We start from the raw sequence: 18,078 nt of genomic DNA, 5'->3' as shown, positions 1-18,078 counted from the left end.
TATAGGTAATATATTTATAAATATCTGTTTAATTAACAGTATCGGCCGGAGATGAGGAAGGCGACTCTGTTAGCCGTCGTAACGATTTTGCTGTCGGTGACGGCACGCGATGCCGCGGCAGAACTTTACACCGCCCTGGCGGATATGGAGGAGCTGCTCGAAACGGAAGCTGTGCTGATCGACACATTGAACGGATACATCACGGCGCAAGAGCAACGATTGGCAACTCTGAGAAGGTAAAGAGCACCGTCGTGAATTGGTTGGTCCGCGACGCAGGACCAAATAGGAAAGCGCGCGTTACACATCGGTTATCCTTACTCTCAGACGCGCTGGTGAGATTTTTTTGCGAGTATGGTTCTCTTCAATTCCCAATTAATTAAGATATCGCACAGCCACCGTTGTAATATACCGCGGTGCGCTGAAATATCCTGTGGCTAAATAGACGCTTCGTCGATCTTGGGATTTCCTTAACTTTGCCACAAAACGCGTGCCCGTATTTTCAGAGAGTCCCGAGAGGTTTTCAATATATTTCCGTGTCTTGCGTAACCCGCGCCAGAAAGTCGTTTTTACTGCGGATACGGGAGATTGCAACCCTTTGTGCTGCTACTATTGGTACGGATACCCTGCCGCGCATGCTGCCGTCGATTTTTTCGCATTTTATTTATTCTCCCTTTTTAACATTTCACCGAGCGTGTATATTCATTCGGTGTACCGATATTTGATCAGCCACATGTAACGAATCATTCTGCAGAAATAATTTTGGCTATCGAGTCCTGTTAAATTCCTCCTTTTTTTTGCCCATGCATATAACAGCAAATAATCGAATTTGGAGCTCTTTGGTTATCCTGAATACCGTTTGACTTTATTGTATTATAACATATCATGCGAAAATTGTTATCGATCGGCGCGACACCGAACGTTACCCAGCGTTAATTAAACGTTGGTCGAATAAAAAATATTACGTGATATCAAAGTTATACGGCGACGACATCGAACATGAAAAGTGGATCACCGAGGTACTTACCGGCGCGGCGCGACGGTTTCCTCGTTCCACTTTCCTCAAAAGCGACCGTTAAAACGAAAGGTGATTAAGGAAGGAGGGCTATTTCATGGGGAGACTCTTTCGCGAATGGCTCCCGCCCCGACCGATTGTCCTTTTCTTTTTCTTTATCTTCCCGCGGGTGCGATTTGGCATCCTGCCTGATTCGATACCGATGCCTTCGACCACCTTTCGCGAATAAGAAAGGAAATGGAGCGAAAAGGAATAAGAAAAGAGTGAATACATTAAGATTGGATCCCGATCCGACTAAAATCGGTAACACTTGTGCTGGAGAGATAATCGTAAAAGTGAATCCCAAAGTGATCAAGTCCATTTATGGAATGGTCGGAATGTAATTTTGTGAAGAAGCTAAACAAACGAAGTCGTATAGGATCGAAATTATCTCTTGATTAGGGATTATTAGGAAAACAAGCTTTGTAGCTGTAAGTTACAGACTACAGAGCAAAAATAACGTAACGTCATTGTTTAACTACGTTAAAAATCGCTATTACTTCGCACAAACTTATATTTTCCTTATAAAAGAAACAAATAAACACCAAGAATCTGCGTTATCTTACGTGATTTTCGATCTGATGGAACTCATTGATGAGATTTAATCACTCTATTTTGTCGTCTATTTAAGCTTTCACTGCAGATTTGATTGTTTTTTAAGAAAGTAACTTTCCAGACATACGTTCTTCTGTTTCCTAGTTTCGGAACAGTGCACTTGTTCCGCGAACCACGACGCATTAATCCAGAGGATAGTTTAGGCATTTCTGTCCGGCGCAACGGGAGCGGCGAAACGCGAAACGAGTAATACGCGCGGGACAACGGAAAAGTTTTCAGCAACATTTATTTGGGACGTTCCCGTGCGGAATTTAACACACGAGTCGACGACCGAACGCGACTCGCTCTCGAGAAAATCCTGTCAGGCTGTCACGGACACGCGACACGATGAGGAGTCGCGAGTCGCGAGTCACGAGTCACGAGTCGCGCAAACGGGGTTTTACTCATTCCCGTGCTTCGAATCTCTATGGCCACTCAAAAACCCGCCGATCGCAATCGAATCACGCGGCGGTCACGCACCAAAATCCTGCGTAAACCGCACTCGCGGCTGCCGACTCGCTTCTGCGCGAATTTCGTTAATTCCGAATCGATCGGAAATCCGCGGACGGGAATCCCTTTTTAACGCGTTTATAGATTGTGTAACAGTCTAAAACAGTGCCTCGATGCTGTAAAATACATGTAACAGCAAGAAGTCTCGACGACTCGTCAAGATCATTCGCGCGCAAAAGTACAAGTTTTCGCAGACGACAGACAGAGATCTTATCCCGTCATCGATCGATATGCGATTCGGAGATGATCGTAACTCGTAACTCTTCATTACACTTTGTTCTGTTCGAAATAACATATGTGGATGTATGCGTAGCGAAATCGCGAATTAGACACCTCTTCGCTCGTTCGCTCCGAAGACACGCGATGTTACTTAATGACAATAAGTTTTCGTCCCGAGTCTCGCCTCGAATCAGACCGTTATATGCCGAATAATTACTCATGCGAACGGAGTTTGTAATCTACCGGGATTCTCTCCGAGCTAACGATAAATCAGCCATCGTAGCCGCGGCGTCCATCATAGTCGAACCATCAAATATGTAGCAAGGGGAAAATCATTCGCGAAGAATATATATCGCCGATTTCCTTCTGCCTGCCTGCCAAGCTGCCTGCTGGCGCACCTGGCTCTTCTCCTTTTTCTCTCCGCCGCGCCACGCGTTCCGTTTCCCGTTTTGCATAGATGTTCAAAGTTCGGCGATTGCAATCCAGTCACGGGATGGCCATTTCATACGAGTGGAATTCAAAGGCGCGCAGACATACACGCGAGCACGCCCCGAAAGCGAGCGTATAATGGACACGTATAGGTATATGAACACGTATATGAACTGATGGAGATAACGTACGATTCTACGCTTCCGTTTATGTACTGCTTACCGTGCGCGCCAAGACTGCACGTGTCGCCCGTTTTATCTGCATGAGTCCACAGGGAACACAAATATTTTCACCTACAATCCGAAAAGCATGCGGAATTAGTTTAATTAGGCGAATCTAATCTAACATTTAATTCATGTTATTTAAAGCAAGTTATAGAGATTTCAAAAATATTATTTGCTTATTGCGCACTATTTTGAATTCTTGGAGAACTGTGCAGAGGATTGCAAAGTACTATGTCGATTTCATCTCGGCATATGCGTATATGCAAAGAGTTAACTTTACATATCTCGATCTCTTACCATGGTAATTTCACTCATCTTTCATGCCACATCAATTTTTTTATCATTAATTTTGTAGAGCATTGTTAAATGACGAAATATTTTTAGGCGTGTTGAGAGTCAATTAGAGACGGAATACTGTTAAATCTAAATCTTTATTGTACACTGTTACAAACGCGACCTTCTTCTTCCGCCATCGTTCTCTACTCTCCTCCTTCCGCCTTCCGCTCGTCGCTCGCTGCGACTTTCGATAGGTATATCGATACGATATTTCTCGCTCGACTCTTTTTCGACTTACAACAGGTGGAAAAAGATTTTCATTACGATAAGAGATAGAGATGTACATACTTGGCACATTTTTCTTTACATTTTTGTGTTTTTTTAAGCGCTCGAATTTTTATCTGTAATCCGAAAAATATTTCGTGTACCAGCTGAAATAAGCGCGAATCTAACCGAAGGGGAAGACACATGCGTGTACGCGATACAGGTCTCGGGAAGATTTATCGTTTTATTTAACGCAACTCGATAGAAACTCGATAGAAACGAGCGGATCACGCGAGACGCGAGAGTACAATTGCAAGTTAATTATATCGTGCGTCCGCACGAGTTTCGATAGCAGATTTCAACCCCGGTGGGCGGTGCTCGGTTAATATACGATTCGGAGGTGATTCTTTGCTTTTTCTTCGTTCAAAATAACATTTGTTGATACGTAAGTGCGTGTAACGAAACTGTTCGGCATCAATTCGCTCATTCATTTCACGCAGTCACGAGTCGTCGCGAAATGCAGGCGGCGCGGCGCGGCGCGGCGCGGCGCCCTGTCTATCGGGATAATTGCGCAAGTTCCGTAAGTCGTTCGCGGATATTAAAAGCGTCTTATCTCGCTCACGAAACGGGCGTTGCTCCGAACAAGGATAGTATTTTCGGACGCGCTTATCCGACTTGGCGATTACGCGCACGCAAATTGGTGCATTGATGCGCCGATGCGAAAAGTGCCGACTGATGAGAGTGTCGAGAATTCCACTCATTTCGTCGAGGAAACATCGTGCTTCTCGCCGCGAATAAAATCGAGATTCGTTTCACCTTTCGCGCCAATAACTCATTTGCTTATTAGGAAGGAGAATTAAATAGAACGCGCGCGAATGTACAGTCGTCGATGATAGTTTAACGGAGGGAAATGTTCTCGGCGAAGTAAGCTGAATTTTCAAGCTAGGGATTCGTGTAGGACAAACGAGCTGGGTCGAAATGCAACCACCGGAAGCGCCATTACTGATATTAATAATCGCGATTACGGCAGTACCGGTGGCCGTTCGAGCGCTCCCTCGGGAGAGCGAGAGCGTCGTTGTAATTGGCTCCGATAAGATAACAAAGTTCTATCACAAGCGCGTCCGCGCCCTGTAACTATTTGCTTCTAATTAAACGTCCTGCCCGGCGATCGATCTGTTTTTATCGTTGAGAGGATCGTTCGAGAGGATCGCGTAGGGGAGGGCGTAGGCGAACGCAGAAACAAATCTTTCTCGAGTATCCTCATTTACCCGATACTTTCGTTACCTTTTATTAATTGCTATCGGTATTGCACGGTGTTTTCTTTTTTCCTCTCTTATCGTTTCTTTTTTTTATCGTCCCAAAGGTTGGCCGCGATGGTACAGGTCTTACCTTAAACAGATGAATGATGTTTGCGAGCGAACATGAAGCATGAAGTATATATAGGTAATTGATATAGGCACACGTTTTTATACGCGGCTATTCTTCACGCTGAAAGGGTTTGAATAGACGTCGTTAAAAACCGGATATATCTATTATTCTGATTCTTTGAAGTTTTGAACCGCACACGGATGTCTGCTTCGTGCAAAAAACCAATATTTCATGAAGGAATTATTCGTGTCCGAACACATATCAAAATCATTTCCCAAAAATATTTGGCCGAGTTAATCAAGAAATGAAATGTTTATTTGCACGTAAACTTGCGTATTCACCAGTGTACGCTAACTATATTTAATTTTACGGTAATTAGAGGAAACACGATTGGAATTATCGACGGAATTCCGGTAAAATATTTCTCCTTTTCGCTGCGCACGAGAAATCGATCGCGCGGTATGCGCCACGTTACATTCGACCCCCGGGATTGCTGCAATATTTTCTGCGATAAGGCAGAATATTCAACAAGCTTAAGATTTTTTAATAAAACTCCCTCCGATAAAATCCTGATTGGACTATCCGACAATAGAGCTCGCACCTCAGCATGAATCGCATTCTAATACAATCAAATCCCAATTAATGCTATATGTGGGATAATTTTTTTTTTTTTTTTTTTCGAGTACTTTCACATCTCATATTTTCGTTGCACTGAATTGGATTAATGTAATTGTTTTAATTAAATTACTAACGTGATCGGACATGCAATACATATTGTTTGCGTAAACGAAACTTGGTATCTTGCAACACTTATTGGTATATTCCTTGGATGGAAGCCTTCCCTACCCGGTACCCCCGTTCAATTAGCATCAACACACGGATATTCTGTGAAACGATACTGCTAACAGCGGCAGATCGAATCGCGTGGGAGACAAGTCGCGGCATAGAATTACGTATCGAATATTCGTGGGTGCTACGATCGAAGACACATGTAGCATACGTGTCTGCGTGTACACGCGGCTTACGTGCTTTGCCTTTAGGCATTAGACAATACCCGGGTCGCGTATCAGTGATGTACCTGTCGCCATTATATGTTCTGATACACCATCCCTCCGGGTAACATCGCGTTATTAATACGAGATAATTAACACGCGACATTTTAGATGCTTATCAAATGTTCATTAGCATAATGAAGTGTACATTTTCACGCAGCTTGGAATACGGTAACGTTGGATCTCGAGAAGAACCGGGAAATGATATTTAGGCTTTTCTACGAAATTATATTTTTATTCTTCTTAAATAAGAATAAAGTTACATAAAGATTATATATATGTATATAATCTCATATCTTCTATTTAGAATACATTTTGATACATTTTGTATAATCGATGATGTTAAATCTGAAGAAAATCTAAATACAATAAGTTGATCATGGAATTCTCGCTCTGTACATATTACATGCATATGTATATGAAATTATGTTGTTTAAACATCTAGATAAAACGAAGAACGTTTTAAGAGACTTAAGGGCCTATTCTGTAAACGGTTAACGCCATCGTTACGTGGTTTGCGCAGATATAATATACCACAGAAATGCTGCGCATCGTTAACGTTTACAGAATAGGCCCCTTAATCATTAATATCAAATACATTCGAGATATAATTCACGTATATTTTCTGAACAATTCGTTAGTAAATAATTCATTGGTACATCAAAAAGTAAGAGATTTATACTTTCAGGTCAATGAATGTTCTTAATATACATCTTAATACACATAAATAAACACATAATTTACATGTACACTTTACACATTTTACACTCATACCATCATACAAATGAAAAATTGTAGAATCAATGCATACGTTCCATGTAACCAAAGTTCAATATAGTTGCTCGTTTTGCGGCGATCGATACGATCGAAAGATGTGCTGACAGTAGAACAGCGAAACAATGTTTTCGAGATTTTTGAAACGGCCGTATCTCGAAAAAATTCTTGGACTTCGCGTTATGCTTCATCACATTGGCTGTTGTGGTGGGTACATTAACGGATACCAAATCGGCACTTGAATATATTGAACAAAACACAAAGGCGGTGTTCTAGGGAAAAATTCCTTCGCGTGCGGGTTTAAAGGCGATATTTGGATTTTCGAAACCTGATTCAGGTGCGTCTGCAATTCTTTTCGGTCCATCCCGTACAGATCAGCCACGTCTAGATATTTCTTCCAAAGATCTTTGCAGCAACCTATAGTAAGCAGAGCGACTGGATCGCCTACGACCGCCACAAAACACTTAGCCCTTGTTAACGCAGTGTTTAATAAGCGTGGATCCGTTAAAAAGCCATAGTCCTTGATTTTTACCTCGGCGGACGATCTGTAACAATCGTAACAATTGATAATGATGTTTGAACGTCATCTAAAAGTGTTTGTGTCATCGGTATTAAAGTCAATACCTGTCAGATATCCTTGTTCGAACTGTGCTGATAAAAACTGCAGTGAATTGCTTGCCTTGGACATTTAACACCCTCTCGACAGACACATCAAAAAGCAGGCGCTTGCGCAACTCGATTCGCAATCGTTGTACTTGTTCAGGATAATATGACAAAACTCCAATAGAGCCTTCGTTGTATGGGCCCCATTGTTGCGTCGGCCACGCTCTCCTCAATTCCAGGACACGATTCGCTACCTCTTCCGCCTCCGTGGCATGGTGATATCCCGTGGAACATGTAGCCTAACAATTAGAAATCGATCTGAATGTTCTCTTTATTCTAAAGTCCAACTGAAGAGTTTGATGCAAAAAAAGACAGTATATTCCATATTGTCGAATCTTTTACAAGATTTGATTTCAAAAGTTTGCGGTCTAAGAATAACATATATATTTTTTCGCTTCCACATATATGTATACATATTCATATTAATAATTTTTAATAAAAATATATATAGATATACGCACAGTAAAACGAAAAAATAATCCAAAATCGTACGGAAGATTGTATCAAGCTTTTCAATTCTACATTTTTCCCGATGCTTTAAGTAATCCGCGTACCTGTTCTTCCGCACCGTTGACAGCATAAAATATCAACGGTTTCATGACGGGATGCTTGAGCAGTTGCATGTTGGCAGGTTTAACCATCCCGTCATAGAACGTCTCGGACGTGTACTTGATTATATCCGCGTGTGCGCGATAGTTCTGACATAGATGTATCCGACACGGGTGTTCTGGCGGATAGTACGCGTACATTCTCTCCAAAAGGCTAACGCCTAATCCTCGCTCGTTTGCTAGTACGCTGTAGATTTCCGGCGCGAGTTGCATCTGATCACCCGCCAGGAGCAGGCGGGTCTCTCGGTTCGCCAGGGTCAGAGCTATCAACGCCTCGCACTCCATAGCCTGGGCCGCTTCGTCGATGACTATGTGAGTCGGCGATAGTTTAAGATTCATCAGACAGCTGGATGTTGCCAGGGTTGTGACTATTAGACCACAGTCTTGAAAATCTGCTGCAATCGGGTCGCGGAAACGACCATGTTCGTCCATTAGGCAGTATTGCTGCACCGTCGGATGTACCTAAATCGCGAGAATAACCAAGCTTCCATTGTCATAGTTTTCCCTGCAATGCTCAAGAAACTAGGCAACGTTGTTCACCTACCGTGTTCAAAGCACGCAATTTGTAATATATCCTAACAGGTTTAAGTCTGGGGTGTTTATCCTGATTATACCAGATATGGAAGAATTCCTTGATGTAAAGATCGGCGGCGCTGTTGCTATGCGTACACAGAAGTATTCGGTTGTTTTTATTTTGTACGAGCATACGCAGCATGTGCGCTATGGTGAATGTCTTTCCCGTGCCGAATGGTCCCAGCAAAAGGACTGGTGGTGAGGAAGTCTTAATCGATAACGTTATCGCAGTGACTGCTTGCTTCTGTTCCTGATTGAGCGGCGAGTCCAAAAGTAGACTAGAGAGGATACTAAGATTACCAGCGTCAACCTGCAGAAAGTCGCGGATAATTTCGTTGTCGGTCTTGTGGTGTTCGTCCATCAGGAACACCAGGTCCATATCCTCCAGACTATCTACCGCCAAGTGCCACTCGCAGAAGTTGAGACGACTCAATACGAACTGTATTTCGACCTCGACCTCGCTGTGCGCTTCCAAATCCCAAAAGGTCACGCATTCTTTGCTCAGTCTGACATATACGGAATGCGAGCTCTTATCTTCGATGTGAGCTTCGAAGACGTCACACTTGGTTTTCTTGCGCCACAACTTGAGTAGAACGCTATTACAGCTACGCTGCAGGAGTCTGCCGCTCTGCGTATCATCCAAGATCTCTCGACTGAGTGGGATCTGTGACGACAATAAATTTCACGCGTTGAATACAAGCAGGTGAAAGAGAAACGACGGATCGTTACTCGATTTTAATTCGGAAGTGAACATAGGTAATTGAGTGGGAGTGCTAAGCGAATTTAGCAGAAGATACGCGCGAAATATTCAAAGAAGTATATAATGCATATATAAGTATATAATTCGCAAAAAAAATGGAGGCAAACCGTAACGTGTAACGATCGAAGCAACGCGCGCGACCGCGTGAATAGGGAATAAAAATGACAAGAATAGTCTCCTAAAAGCCAGAAAGAATCGCACCTGGGCGAAGAGCTCACCCGGCGGCGTGTATTTGGCGATGGTGGAAGCGTCGCTGTTGAACAGCACGTAATGCGCCATGAGACGTAACCACGAAAGCTGGTTGTATCTCGAGAGCTGCTCATGCCGGGCGATCTCCTCGAGAGTGATCATCTCGTGCATGCGACCCCGGTAGTTCCGTGGGGTCAGCCGATTGTCCGACAATGTGTTCTGAGTGAGAATAAAGTTCTGTCTGTCCGGGTACGGATAGATCCGCGACAACTTGGTCTCCCGTGGATTGGCGTGCGGCATAAAGGGCGAATAGAACTCGTACGGACCCTTCCATCTCGGCGGTATCTGCGATTGTTGATAAAACGTCGCCTTCTGTATCCGCTCGTAGTCTTTGATGTGCAAATAGTCTGCGCAGATCCTCTGAAGGTACACCGGGTGACTTAGGAAGCCAAAAACTATGTCCTGCCGATACGTGCTGTGTTTTTTCGCAGTGAAACCGACCGTCACCAGGTACTGTCTCTTGTTTTCTTGAGAGCTGCCCGGACAGGGACTGTGCCACTCCTGGCCGTTCGTCACGCCGATTTCTGTGCCGTCCTTGTCTTGCACTGACTTGAGGAAGAAGTTGGCTCGATGATCATCAGATATCAAGGCCACGTTCTGTAACTCTTGACCGCCTTCGGGACCAAGGATTGACAGGGTCAAAATAGATAAATCAGAATAGCTTAAGTAATCGCATTAATGTGTCGCTTGCTGAGGCGTTAGAAGTACAATTTCTCTACTGTTTGACTTTTATATTTATGTGTCAGAGCATCAGAAACAAATTGACGATGACAAAGAGGAGCGTGTTAATCGTATCGTAGCTGTAGCTGATTAAGAAGGGTCACTTGAAAGTTTCTTGGACGATTATAAAATTTTATTATTGTGCATGTATTACGTAATAAAATTCGGAAGCGTTAACTTAAATGTTTTTTGTGTTTGCAAATCTGCCATCGCCGGCAAAACAACGTAGCGTTCAGAAACATAAGGTTTCATCAGCAACAATCATGATCATGATTTACTAACAGGACATGATGCCGGGAGAGTGGGGGGAAGGGTCGATAACGCGGGATCTTACATACAATACAACGTCGCACTTTTTCACGAAGTAACGAAAAATCCAAACAAACGAGATACGTCTATCTCGCTTACCTGTCGTAAAGATTGTAAAACTCCACTCGTAGTTGCCTCTCTTACCAACGACCCTACAATTAGCACTACCGTACAGATAAATATTCACGTTAGGCAGCGGCTCGCACGTGAGAGTCGTGTCCGGATCGTTGGATCTGAACCAGCCATATCGCACCCGCTCGGGGAAGTCTGTGAGATTCGGAGTATTTCCATTGCTCACGCTCGACTCGTGTTCCGTCAGTTCCGTGGCCGCCATGATGGGCGCTCGCGCCTCGCGGTCGGCAGCGACTCGCCCCACAGTCGCCGGTAGCCTGCAGCCTGCACCGGCCACGCCAAGGAACGAAGGAAACTCGAGAAATCCGCGACCCGCGTCACAGAACACAGAACTGTCAGCCGCGACGGAGCATCACCGGCGGCACTGCGCACTGGGCGGCACGGCACACGGCACGCGGCTGGCGGCTCTTGGCGCTCTTGCTCTTCCTCTCTCGTCTCTCTCACTTCTCACTCTCCTCTTTCTTTCGTGCGCGCACGCGCGTGACCGGCAGACGTCTCGGATCTCGGATCTCGGATTTTCACGTCACGCAGACAAAGACCGGCACGTTGACCCCGTCATCATCGTCGACCATTCGTATGACGAAACGTTTCCGACTGACAGCAGTCCGCCAACCGGCCAACGTTGAATGCCGTACGCCGTACGCCGTACGTCGTGCGTCGTGCGAGGCCGAGCCGCTGGAGCCGCGCCACTAGTCGACGCGCATGCGCGACTCGAGCAGTTCATTACCGTCTTTATTGACCGTGGATAATAAAGAGATATTCGTTATCCCTTCTCGGAGCGCAGTCGATACAACAGGGATTTACCTTTGCAATCCCAGCCCGCAGCGAAGCTAGGGCGAAGGGATATACATATATGTATACGTCGCATCGATCGAAATTTGAATAAAAGAAAAATTTTATAATTGATAATATTAATTTTATATTATTAAATATATTATAATTTAGAAATTTCGATAGTCTGGATATCGCGTCGAGTTATTTCGTGCAACGCGGTGCTCTATAGCCTGCATTAAAAAACAATTTCGGAGTCATGCACTCTTGGGCGTCTAAAAGAATAATCGGCGTGCGGCGAGTTTACCCCCATTCCCCATTTACGTCCCCGCGCGAGGACATAAAAATTGAAGTTTATGAATAATTTCCCGAAACGTTGCAACTGACACTGAAGGCATTTTCTTTTTCTTTCTTTCTCTTTTTATCGCGGGATATATGAATTAAGTTGCATCTGCAGGGAAGAAAATTTTCATGCAAATTCTTCGCGCTGCCGCGTCGCGCCGACCGAGTGACTAAATGACGATCGCCATTATCCTCTCGCGAGAGTTTCCCCGAGAGGGGTTGAAGCAGTGAAAAAGGGGGTGGCTGTAGAGGTATAAGAGCGACAGGTCCCACCGTCGCGTCGCGTTGCGTCGCGCGGTGGATGGGGGTTGAAAGCCTTTCCGACTGGCGACCACTTTGCAAATGGCGGATTTAGTAGACGCGGGACCCCACGAGAGACAGATGAATAAAGAAGAGCGCATCGAGCTTTAATTATCAAGGCGATTTAACGGAGTCCCATTGTTGTGAGATATAGACTGCACGAACGTGGAGAACAGCAGTCGGGAAACGCGATGCGAAACTTAGTAATTTGAATGTATTATATATCGCGGGAAGCACGATATATATATATAATCTATAGCTATATTCTAGCTAAATAAATATATAAATCAGATATACAGTTTTTATACACACATATTTATTAATTTTTACATTACGTATTTCTTATGTGTATATATATTTATATTTTATTGTGTTTATTTCATTATCACTATATATTATCATTTTTATTGTCATCATTATTATTGTATACATTTATATATATGTATATAATTTATATAGTCTTTTTTACGAGCGTTTTCGTTTTAACGACTCGTAGTTTTGCCACTCGTGTACAAAACCCCGGCTCCGAAACATGCCGCGAGATCCGCGATCCACCACTGTCTCGCGGATCGCATTCTGCAGTGTACACCGTGTACACTGTACGCACCTGACGCGCGACGCACCGAGCTATTCCATTTGCGCGGCTGACGCGAATGGAGAAAAACACCCTCGGGAGTATCATGAAAGTTGACCAGAGGCAACAGCAAATACGGCATAAAGCGCGCTCAATGTTGATAAAAAATGAGATAGAAGAGATTAAAGTACCTTCAGGAAGAGACAGAGAGAGAGAGAGAGAGAGAGAGAGAGAGAGAGAGAGAGAGAGAGATCCTTCCCGTGGAGTACACGGGCACGTCCTTTTGTGAATTTAAACTGGATATTCGTACCTCGTAATGATTACGCTACAATTTTTTTATGACGGACACAGTCCGACTTGCATGGTTGTCTTTTCCACGCGAAACGTCGAGAACGACGTAAAGCTCGGAAGTTTTCGGAGCGGAGTGAATTTTTTGTCTTTCTTTTATTCAAGCTCTCACTTAGCAGCTCCCTTTGTCTTGCGCTCCTTCCGCCCCGCGTTTTAACTCGTTGGTGAACTCGGAGAAATTAGCACCTCGCGTGCATGGTGGTCAAGCATGGTCAAGGAAACCTCGACTGCAGTAGTGCAGTCCCGTTAAAATAAGCTCTCGTCAAGATCAAAGAAGCAGAGGTTTGTCAAGTCTCGACCGCCTGTATGGGATATCGCCTGTGTGATGGGATACGGGCGCGACGTCAGCCGCGGTGAAGGGAGATGAGGGATGAGAGCGAAAACCACGACAGAGGCGGAAAACCGGGACCGATCATCCTTTTCGAGGCGTGCCGTGGACCGGCGTAGGCCGCGTATCGTTAATTAAAATCTGTCGTCGGCGACGCGCGGCCGCGCTGCCTGCGAGAATGCGCTGACACGACAACCGACAACCCAGGAGGAACGGGGTTTACGGGGTGAAAAATCGCGCTAACGAGACGGCTTTCGTTATTGGCTCGGCGCTGCGTCGCTGCGTCGCTGCGATACAAAGAACTATATCGTTATCGAGAGGGAGAGGAAAAGCGGGAGAGAAAAAAAGAGAAGGAGAAAGAGAATAAAAAAAAGGAAGAGAGAGAAAGAGAGACTGTGCCTGTCTTTCGCACGATGCTCCGTTTTTAATAAAGCCGTATATCGAGACGTGTCATTTAGCCGTAAGCGTTCTCTCTGTAACAGGCATTTCTCCCGAATCATGACATCCAGGGGGGAAGGGGGATTGGGCGACGTACCTTTGTGAGATAAATTGCCAGGATAACCCGTTTAGTTCCATGGGGAGGGGAGGGAAGGCTACGCCCACGCGTAGCAATCGTCCACATTCGATACATAGTAGAGAAAAATTATGTATTTTTCTCTTCCTCGGCATATACCGCTTTCTGATGCAATTAAATAATTAAATCGAAAGATCGTTTACGTTGTCTCGACAGTTTATCAAAGCGCAAGATATATTGCGGAGTCCGTTTCGTTTAAATTCAATTAGCGCCGAGAGGGAACGGAGTCTTAATGAAAAATTATTGCGGTCCTCGAGAGAGAACGTTGCACTTTCGACAGTATGTTGGTACGTTCCGTGTACTCGTACGTACTCATTAATTATATTTGTCGCGCCGATTCACCGCGATGCACTTAAGCGATGATAAATAATGCACGGGTGTGCACGTGCACTCCGCCCCGGGGGATGGAGCGGATTAAGATCCATCAGCGCGGCGCGGCGCGGCACCGACGCAACGTATTCGGATGTTGACGGCCCGGATTTATTCCGTTATTCGGACCATAAACGAGTACCAAACCAATTGGTGCTCGGACGCGAAGCGAATACTGCCCGATCGCGCAATTCGCGGCAGCTGCGAATGTCATGTGTGAGGCGTACGTCGCGGAGATGACATAAAAATAGAGAGAAAAAGAGAAGCGCGTTCCAAGTCACGCGCACCTGTCACGTTTAGTCTCGTAATTTATGTGACTCCTATCGTTCAGACATCTCCGCTAACGATCGACCTGTCGTGTGGATTGAATAAGTGATCGTTCGAATTTACACCGAATTTTGCTGTTCAGCAGAATTACGAGTATTACGAAAGAATTAGAAGGGAAATAGGGCTATATCTCGGAAAGAAGGGCCAGACTCGAATCATCTGTGACAATCATCCCACGACGCGGTTTCTCGTCGACGAAACATAATTGCACGCGAGTGAGAATCTTAATCCCTTGATAGCTGAACCCCTCCACGTCGAGATAATTCTCACGAAGGAAATTGTGGATGGGGTGAGAGTCGGGATCGAACTTAGAATCTACCGATTATGAGTTAAATTCCTCCACGGAGCAGCACATGTTATTCCACGGATGATATACATACTTATTCTCACTCGTTAATTTACAAAGAGAATACGTTTAGAGAGAATTATTACAAAGGATGCAGTCTGAATATGTCTCTTTCAATTTGATATATCTCTATAAGGGAAAAGAAAGAGAGAGAGAGAATCATTAGTTTCCCCAACTTGTTCGTGAGAGGCTTGACTTATGTCTTTTCCTGCGGTGATGCATTTCTGTCACGACTTCTTCTTCGACGCTAGAGATGTCTCGGTTAGACAGAGACCCTCTAGTTGAGTTTTTAGCTCGAAAAAGTCTTCCGCGTCTCGGCTATACATTAAACGCGAGGACGAATCGACAGGAACGTCTATTTCAGAGATTCGCGACGCGAGATAAGTCGTCTCTTTCTCCTCCTCTCAAGAGGACGTCCCGCCGCGTCGCGTCGTTGGGCGACATCGTCGAGGACAATGGCGTTGCCAGGTGTCGGAAACGTCCCTGTCGTTCGCCGCGGGGTTGATATCGTGATAGAATCACCCCCCGATTGCAATTGGAGACGGAACGGAATGTTGAAATGTTCCACCTCACTCCCTTTTCCCGCTGATAAGAAAAGTTATTGTCGCCTCTCTTCCCTCCCCCCCTCTCTCTCTCTTTCTCCTCTTATTCGCGCAATTTTGAATTACTTAATGATTGTGCGGATATCGTTATATTAATTAGAGAACGGAATGATAATTTTTTTATCTGACCGATTCAGCGATGGAATAAATCTTAAGCTTTTTGTCTCAAGCGTAAATCGATTTCATCGTCTCATCTCCGTTGTGTCGATCCTATTTTTGTTCCGTCCAATCGATCGCGTATAAAATGTCATTTGCGGATTTTTTAATCAGTTTTAAATTAAATTTTTTACTTCAACCTGATAAAAACGTCGAGATGCATCAAAAGCCTTCAAATTCATATCTAATTGTAAGACGAAATTGGGGAACGAGAAAGATCAGACGAAATAAGCACGTTGGTTTGGAAAAAAATTGCTACAATGATTGCTGCAGGGTGAATTAATCCAAGTCATCACAGAGCATGCGACAAAGCCCGCTGCGAATGCGAGGGCATACCACAGAATTTCTGTCCGTGGATTCCACTCTGTTTAGAGACTGATTTACTTGAAATTTGCACGTCGTAACACTAATATTACGCGAATTGTACAAGGAGAGATCGGTTGAATAATCTAGGAAGGAAGCTTTCAAACACTGCCTAATAAATTACACCGTGCCATTAAATCTCACGCGAGATCTATTCGACTGAATCTAAATTTAATCTCCGCAGCTATGAACGACAGCAGGTAGTCAGATTAACAATTTTACATGTTTTACTGCGTTTCCGTCTAGTAGCGAGCTGTTTTCTAAATTGAATTTAAACGAAGTGAGCGGCGAAAGGATTAGTTTACTGTTTAGTTTTTTTTCCCGTAACCCTTTTCCAGCTGATCGGAAAATTTTTCCTTTCAGAAACGTGGAGGGCTACGCGAGGGAGCACGAGGAGGCATCCAGAAACATCCAACAGTATCTATCGAACCCTATAAATGCTTATCTGCTAGTGAAACGGCTAACCACCGACTGGAAAAAGGTCGAGGAGCTGATAACCGAGGACGTCGGCAAGTCTTTCGTCGCAAACATCACGAATTCCAGGAGCGATCTAAAATTCCCGACCGACGAGGACCTGAATGGAGCCGCAGTCGCTTTGATGAGGCTGCAAGACACGTACAAGCTCGAAACCGCGCAAGTTGCGAGGGGTGTCCTGAATGGCGTGCAATACAGTACCGGATTGACCGGTACGTATAACATCTCTCTTCGTATAAACTGTATGGCTCAATTTATGTTATATAGGTATCCCGGAATCCTGCTTACACGTCAAACGATCCTTTTAATCAAAAGTAAATCTCAATCTGTATCGAAGAAATTATTTAATTAGTGTGTAACACGAAGATGTTCCTCTCCGCCCGGTTCCTTTTTCTCTCGAAAATTTAATTAAAATTTCTATGAACGTTCACGAAACTGTTGCGAAAGGCTGCGTTTTCCCTAATATGTAACGTCAAATCTGACGTGAGGAGAGTATAGGTTCGCTGCACAAAGAGTCACTCGCATAAGAATAAATTGTACAATGTGCCGCTCGTTTTTCAAATTATTTGAATGAAAAAGATCATGTATAAGGCAGAAACCGGGGAATTTCGCGGTGCAGAGAGAGAGAGAGAGAGAGAGAGAGAGAGAGAGACGAAGAGTGCGCTTTGTGGTTCGCAAGAGGAAAATTAATTAACGAACTAACTTTCCGCTATCAGTATGCCATGCCCGCGCTATCGCGTGCTTTCTACTGCGAGCCGAATAGAAAGAAATTCCATAGAACGCGATTCAGATTGCCTCGTGAAAAAAGAATGTTCAATGAAATACCGGATATATACGCGTCTATATCTTACCTTTCTATTTTATTTTTCACTTCCGTCACGTGCGATAATTCCACGTTTCAGCGAGCGACTGCTTCGAACTGGGCCGACAATCTTATCACAATCGCGACTACTATCACACGGTGCTGTGGATGCAGGAAGCTATGGACCGTCTGCAAGAGGAGCAGAACGCCACCACCACCACCTCCAAGCCCGATATCCTGGAATACTTGGCGTTTTCAACGTACATGCAAGGTTCCAAGTAAATTATATTATGCATGTCGTACACGCGAAGAGCGCGAGAAAATTTCCAAGGAAAGAAAGTCTGCTCTTTTCTTCTGGTAGCATATGTTTCAAATATGTTATTCCGTTTTTATCTCCGGTCAGGTAACGTCGCCCGTGCTTTGAGCATGACGAACGAGCTGCTCGAATTGGTGCCGACACACGAGAGAGCGTTGGGAAACCGTGCGTATTACCAAAAGGAGATCCAAAGCAAGGCGAGTCAGTCGAAAAAGAAGCGGGGGGAGGATGGGAAGGATGATACAGCGATACCTGAACAGGTAAAGCCGAAATCAGTCGCGATCGTAATCAGTTTCATTAAGAGGCTGTTG

General features: G+C 44.5%; 2 protein-coding genes across 2 annotated transcripts in view; one reads left to right on the top strand and one right to left on the bottom strand.

Annotated features, from left to right (window-relative positions):
- The window catches only part of Ph4alphaefb (prolyl 4-hydroxylase subunit alpha-1), an 84,847-nt gene that overhangs the window by 62,448 nt on the left and 4,321 nt on the right, over positions 1-18,078 (top strand). The window contains exons 2-5 of the mRNA XM_071787697.1: positions 40-236; positions 16,539-16,861; positions 17,552-17,722; positions 17,855-18,027. Of these exons, the coding sequence (XP_071643798.1) occupies positions 52-236; positions 16,539-16,861; positions 17,552-17,722; positions 17,855-18,027 (852 nt within the window). The 5' untranslated portion in view covers positions 40-51. The remainder of the gene's footprint in view (positions 1-39; positions 237-16,538; positions 16,862-17,551; positions 17,723-17,854; positions 18,028-18,078) is intronic.
- On the bottom strand, positions 6,833-11,455 carry LOC139818791 (probable helicase with zinc finger domain). Its single transcript, XM_071787696.1, has 6 exons — positions 10,743-11,455; positions 9,567-10,228; positions 8,577-9,269; positions 7,979-8,494; positions 7,386-7,663; positions 6,833-7,306 (listed from the first exon to the last, which is right to left on the bottom strand). The coding sequence occupies exons 1-6, from the start codon at positions 10,975-10,977 to the stop codon at positions 6,952-6,954; spliced, it is 2,739 nt and encodes a 912-aa protein (XP_071643797.1). The 5' UTR covers positions 10,978-11,455; the 3' UTR covers positions 6,833-6,951.

This window comes from Temnothorax longispinosus, chromosome 9 (genome assembly GCF_030848805.1).
Source record: "Temnothorax longispinosus isolate EJ_2023e chromosome 9, Tlon_JGU_v1, whole genome shotgun sequence".
NCBI classification, from domain to species: Eukaryota; Metazoa; Arthropoda; class Insecta; order Hymenoptera; family Formicidae; genus Temnothorax; species Temnothorax longispinosus.
Note: the sequence above shows the minus strand (reverse complement) of the source record. Positions and strands in the feature narration are given on the sequence as shown.

Bases quoted from the DNA above. Each gene is read 5' to 3' on its own strand.
- LOC139818791 (XM_071787696.1), bottom strand. From the start codon at position 10,977: ATGGCGGCCACGGAACTGACGGAACACGAGTCGAGCGTGAGCAATGGA. The intron at 8,495-8,576 runs GTAGGTGAACAA...CTCGCGATTTAG, and splicing joins AATTGCGTGCTTTGAACACG to GTACATCCGACGGTGCAGCA. The intron at 7,307-7,385 runs GTATTGACTTTA...CGATTGTTACAG, and splicing joins CGAACAAGGATATCTGACAG to ATCGTCCGCCGAGGTAAAAA.